Source organism: Nelusetta ayraudi, unplaced genomic scaffold, assembly GCF_046127955.1.
Source record: "Nelusetta ayraudi isolate G7.1 ecotype Tasmania unplaced genomic scaffold, CSIRO-AGI_Nayr_v1 ptg000313l, whole genome shotgun sequence".
NCBI lineage: Eukaryota > Metazoa > Chordata > Actinopteri > Tetraodontiformes > Monacanthidae > Nelusetta > Nelusetta ayraudi.
The window spans coordinates 278,747-285,035 of NW_027466360.1; the positions used below are offsets into that span (position 1 = coordinate 278,747).

General features: G+C 54.2%; 1 protein-coding gene across 1 annotated transcript; it reads right to left on the reverse strand.

Annotated features, from left to right (window-relative positions):
• Positions 1–1,780: 1,780 nt before the first annotated feature.
• On the reverse strand, positions 1,781–4,690 carry klhl38a (kelch-like family member 38a). The gene is made up of 3 exons (XM_076017337.1): positions 3,326–4,690; positions 2,826–2,931; positions 1,781–2,427 (listed from the first exon to the last, which is right to left on the reverse strand). Exons 1-3 carry the CDS (start codon positions 4,679–4,681, stop codon positions 2,138–2,140), a joined length of 1,752 nt encoding a protein of 583 aa, XP_075873452.1. The 5' UTR covers positions 4,682–4,690; the 3' UTR covers positions 1,781–2,137.
• Between the last annotated feature and the right edge of the window lie 1,599 nt (positions 4,691–6,289).

Genomic DNA, 6,289 nt, shown 5'->3' on the forward strand with positions numbered 1-6,289 from the left:
TCTCGTACTGTTGTTGCGCCTCTCGTGTCCGGCCATGCACGGGTGCAGTATCATGAGTTGACAGCAGAGGGCGACAGAGGGGAAGCTAAAGGGTTTCTTCGTGCAGCTCACGGTCTTGGAGACACCAAGCGGTGGAGTCTGCGTATTGCAGGCAAATCACCGTGCCCATGTAGCAAACTCCTGCTAGTGGCTGCTTGTGGCTTGGGTTTTTAGATTGGGCAAGACTTAAATGGAAATTGTACCTACAAATTATTATTTTTTGAATAAGACTATTCAAAAAAAAAAATTGTAATTTTGTAGTTCAGATATATATTTTCTTTTACTAAATGCAAATGTAAATTTCCCAGCAGTATTAATTCAGTGTTTGTCTTCGGCCTAAACCAGTGTTGTGTTTTTTTAAAATGGGATTCACCATCAAGACGGGATTATACATTAAGGTAATAAATGTACATCAACAAATCTCTCATATGTTGTATAGACCTTTGCAGACTCACTTCACTGCTGTGTGCAGACATACATCCCTCAGTGTGTCACATCAGCAGGGAATCCCCTCAGTCTGTGCATCAGGTATGTTCTGCTGAATGTTCTCCACTGTTTAACGAAACCGCCCGATTCCACAGAGTCGGGCGGTTAAAGTTTGCAAAATGGGCCCAACATTTCATGCAGAGCGAGGTTTCTCCCCCAAGCAGGTCCTGTTGTTCACACTTCACAGCACAGGTGGAAATGTTTTTCCGCCGATGGGTCAGTAACAGACACTGAAAATAACTTGGCGGGCCGAGGGCTGAGGGGGGCGTGACCCTCACACGCTGGTTTCTATGGACTGGCGGCAGGCAAACACACAGTCTGTAAACAGGCCGGTGTGTTTAGCCGTGGCCCAATAAAAGGAAAAGTCATCATGGGGACCGACTGACTCACTCGGCTGCTGGAAAGTTACTCAAGGAGTTGGACAATTTATAGGTTGGAGTGTAAAACAAGGGCAGGGTTTAATGGGCCGCAAAGAGAGCGTTTCTCTGCAGCATTCTAATTGGACGGCACTCCGATAGTTGCTGATGTGGAAAGTGCCGGAATTCCCTGTGCAACTTTCACCCTCACAAACACCACCGACACCAGCAGCACTAATGGCTGGGGTTAGGATGCAGGAGGTGGAATCCAATCCCTCACGTCTGGTGGTCGGTCTCCCTCCTTGAGTCAACTGGGCGGGGGGGGGACTCTAAATCTTCAGCTCCTCTGGTGGTGAGAGTGCAGTCAGAAGGGTCACGAGGTGGCTGACGTGAAAGGCGGATTGATTTCACGTCGGACAGTGCCGAGCGTCGTGCCGTATTTCTCCAGACGCCGACAGCTGTGCTTAATGATATTTGTGTGTGTGTGGAGGGGGAGGGGGCGGCAATGTGTCACCTGATCTCCGGCTGGACATGCCTCCTTGTCCCCGGAATGTTCCCAGGAGTATGGAGGGAACATGACCGAGGGAACATAAGACAAGAACAGAAAAGAATCAGAGGAGCAGGGAGTTGCTGACTTCCTGTTTCAGACACGGTACAACTGATGTCGTCATCTCGGTACTCGCACCCACACACAGCTGCCCGTCAAGCCATTTGTCAAACTCGCACGCTCCGCTCGCATCGGCAAATGTTCTACAGCGGCAATTATATCCATCACCGCCGACGTGTTGTTGGGATCTTTCCAGGAGGAATAAATCATCGCTTCCAGACTTTAGAAGGTTTCCGCTCGCACTTCGGTCCATCGACGAATGTGTTTTCCAGAAAAGTGCGAGTCCCGTTCAGACTGAATGACTGGAAGCTGCCACACGTCGGTCACCTTCAGCTGGCAGCAGGTTCTTCTGCGCTGCGCCTGAAAGTCCTCGAAGTCAATCACACGGCTGATAAGAGCGGTTTTGACCCGCCGCCTTTCCAGTCCAGACGGTTCCCGCCTCTGCTCACCTCACTTCAAGAGCGCCTCAGACCTCGACCTCGGCCTCTGTCGGTCAGCCAACCTCACCAGTTATTGGCTCGGACGTCGGTCCTCAAGCTGCTGCCACGTGGAGGAATGCGGTCCTTCCCCCATTTTGAGCCTTCCAAACGTTGGCGGAAGAGGAGGTGGAGACCGTGCACTCTCGGCTCGGCCCGGTGTCGCGGTCGAGTCACGGCGGGTTGGGTCTGTTGGAGACGCAGACCAGCGGCAGGGAGCCGTGGTCGAACAGTTTGTAGGGCAGCGAGCCCCTGGAGGTCCACACGTCGGCCTTGGGGTCGTAGCACTCGAAGCAGTCCGAGTCGTCCACACCGTCGTGGCTGTTGAGGACGCGGCCGCCCGTCACGTACAGCTTGTTGTTGACCACGGCGGCGCTGTGGTGCATCCGTCGCTCCTTCAGGTTCTCGCACTTGACGAACTTGTTGGCCTTGGTGTCGTACGCGATCATCCGCCGGGTGAATCCTGGAGAGAGGCTTTGTTGATGAAAAATAATTCACTTTTACACACTTTTACTCTGCTAACTGCTAACCCTGCTAACTAGCTTTGTGACCTCACAAAGGGTACCAACACCTCTCTGAGGCTGCGTTCCCCTCGAGTCCAACACTGGGAAAACTCTTTGAGAATTAGCAGGAAACGCAAACATTTCCGCTGCAGCATCCGATGTGGGGGTCAGTGCAGCCAAGTAACTCTGCCAGGTTATTGACCACACCCCCAGCCAGGTGTTGGCTCCGCCCTCTCAGACTGCCTTATTTTTTTCCCTCCTTCTAAACATGCAGCATGACTGTCCATTGCCTGGAGATCTAGAGGATGTTTTTCTGAGTTAATCCTGATTAATCGGCAGTCCTTGGACCTCCACTCACCTCCTATGATGTAGATCTTGTCCTCAATGACGGCGGCGGGAGCGCACACGTTTTTGATGGTCCTGGTCTCCAGCATGGACCACAGGTTGCGAGAGATGTGATACACCTGTTGACAAACCAACAAACAGGAACTGGTTGGTTTGCTTGGGGTGGCCAGAGGTTGAGACTGTGGCTCACACGCGGATGGCAATGACTTTTTTTTATTATTCTAATTTTTGGTGTTTCTTTTTTTGTATTTATGAAATGGTTTCAGGAGGAGCTTCTAACATTAGGGGACAGGAAATCTTCACCTATGTTTATGTCATTAATATCAGCTCGTTCCTACTGTCTGAGAGGAAAGGTCTAGCGAAACATTACATTTCTTCTTTGAGTGTCTTCGTCAAATGATCAGGAACGCCCCATTAGTCCGACCTCCCATTGATCCAACAAACAGATCTCCCCCCCCCGCCGTGGGGGTGGCCACCAAGTAGCTCCGCCCCCTGGCCAAGACTCACAGCTACCTGGATGAGCCTGACGGGGTTCTGCATGGCGTCCTCGCCCCCGAACACGTAGATCCTCTGGTCGCTGGCGGCCACGGCCGGGTGCAGCGCCGCGGTGGGCATGGGCGCCATGCTCTCCCAGCGGTTGAACATGCTGTTGTACCTCTCCAGCGAGCGCGAGATGGTCTTGTCCGCGCCGATGCCGCCCAGCACGAAGATGAAGTGCAGGTAGGAGACGCTCTGGTGGGCGTAGCGCGGCTCCAGCATGGGCTCGGCCGTGCGCCACTGGTTGGTCTTGAGCGAGAGCGTGTAGACGGCGCAGCTGACCGAGCTGACGCCCGACGACATGCAGAGGCTGAGGCCGCCCAACACGTACAGGATGCTGTGGATGCAGACGTACGCCGCCTTGTAGAGGCGCAGCGGCAGCTTGGCCAGCCACTGCCAACGGTGCGTGCGCTCGTCGTACAGCAGCGCCTCGCGCGACGTCTGCTCGCCGTTCTTGCGCCCGCCCACCACCACCAGGGTCTCCCTGCAGGTGTAGCGCCGCGGCGCGGTCCACAGGGGGCGCAGCTGGCGGCCGCACCTGGCGCTGGCGGTGAGCATGAGGCGGCGCACCGACTCGATGATCTCCGTGCACAGCGTGGACGACTGCACCAGCGGGTCGTTGGCCACGAACTGGAAGAGGTAGGTGGGGTGCACGTAGCGCAGGCGCACCTTGGTGAAGAGGTCGTGGATGGCGCCGCGCCGGGAGAAGGGGTCGTGGTGGATCCAGGCCAGCAGGGTCTCGAACACCTGCTCCTCCTCGGCGCACAGCCGGTCGTCCTCCAGGTAGCACAGCAGCTCGGGCAGCGAGAGCTCGCGGAAGTCCTCGGAGGCGGCCACGTCGGAGAAGCACCTGGCCGCCATCTCCTTGGCCTTCTCGCGCAGGCTCTCGCAGTGCAGGATCTCGGAGAGGCGGATCATGCTCAGGCAGTTGTCCGGGCTGAGCTGCTCCCGCAGGAACGCCGAGCAGGCCTCGAACAGGCCGCCGTAGTGGAGCATGGAGGCGGCCTGCATGAGCGGCAGCACCACGTCCATGGTGATGGTGATGCAGCCCGTGTAGACGTAGTCCAGGATGCCGGCCAGCACGTGCGAGGAGATGCCGCGCAGGTTGACCCGCGTCTGGCTGCTCTCCAGGAAGTTGCTGCAGAACATGGCCCGGAAGTAGGGGCTGCTGGAGACCAGCACGTTCCTGTGGCAGGGCATCTCCTGCTGCTCCGTGCACAGCAGCACGTCCGTCAGGATGCGCTCCTGCCTCAGGACGTTCAGCTGGGCCAGCAGGTTTGAGGGCATCTCCGGGTCCTTGAAGGAGAAGACCTCTCGGGATTTGGCCGCCATTGCTTGCGGGATAAACAGATTTAAAATGAAATAATGAAATAAAGTTAGTTTGTGGGTATAGGTATATATATATATATATATATATATATATATATATATATATATATATATATATATATATATATATATATATATATATTATCTGACAATTAGCTATGCAAATTTACGATCTGTTTTGTTCTCTGTTAACACAATAATTGTATATTGTTGCCAGTTGCCTCCTCTACTCCTCTCTCTCTATCCCTCTCATCATCCCCCCCCCCCCCACACACACACACACACTCATTTCCCCTCTCTACTTTATTTTATTAAATAAAACCACTCAAGAGGTAGCTCCTGAAACGACCCATGTGGCTCACACTCTCAAGATCTACCTCTGAGAATAAAATCTGTCAGCCATCATAGACATTCAGAGACACTTCTGCGTGTCATTATGGCCAGACCGGACAAAGGGAAAAAAAAAAAAGTTTGTCATCCACTTCGAACCACGTGTGACTCTGGATCATCTGCCTGGATCTCTGAGGCAGCATTGGGCTCCACCTCCCTCCTCACGGACATAAACCATCTTCTCCTGCCACTTAAGGGAGGCTTAGTGGCGACGCGGCTGTAACTCAATCGGGCTATTAGCGAGGCTAAGTCCGCCGCCACTTGCAGGGCATCGGCCCATCTGACATATCCGGGCCTCTGATGATTATTTGGTGCGATGAGGCGCCGGCGACAGCCCCGGGGACTTTCAATTAGACTGCAGACTGCAAACAAATTGAGCTCAAACCCAGCAGCTGAAAGACAAGACTCAGGCATCATGTTGTATTTCAACCTCCAGGCTTCATATGTAGACACACACGCCCCACTTCTTAGGAGCAGAATTTATCAAATGCCTCCTTGAGCTCTTTTCCTGTGCTGCTTTCAATTAGTTTTTTTTTTATTTAGAATCTATATTATTCCAAGGCCTTTGTAAATAATATGAGGAAGAAGAAGAAGAAGGAGAAGCACGCTGACATCCAAACGTTCCTCAGCAGAGGAACCAGAACCTGCTGCCACGTCACCCGCGAGTCGACCCAGTGAAACCTCACCTCACGCTCTGGAAAAAAACTCCAAACTGAATCCAGAAGGTCCGGCCGGGGCTCGGTCCAGAAAGAGTCCTGCTGGCGGAGAGGAGAGCAGAACAGAATCCTGCAGAGCGGCCGGCGACAGAACAGGATGGTGACGAGCAGAGGCGAGGCGGACCCTCCCGTTTGGCGCGGTGCGGTGCGGTGCAGCTCGCCATGAGGCCGCTGTGTACATTCCTGTCGCTAAGAATAGCATCCCGGCCCACCGCCACTCCGGCCAACCGGGCCTCTCATGTAACACTGAGCTGTTTGGTCCCCAGGTTGGCCGGATTAACGGCTCTGCCAGGGTCCAGACAGGGGAGAGATAGTGCTCACAATAGCCAGGGGGGGCAGTAGAGGTGAGGAGGGGGGCATCGCAGGGGGTCCTGAGCCCCCCACTACTCCACCGCCGTGGTGGTGTAGTGGGGGGCTCAGGACCCCCTCACTCCTCTGTGTGTGTGTGTGTCTGTGTAACCCAGGATGGAGGTAAATATAGAAGAGTGCTGATGGGCCGTCGTGA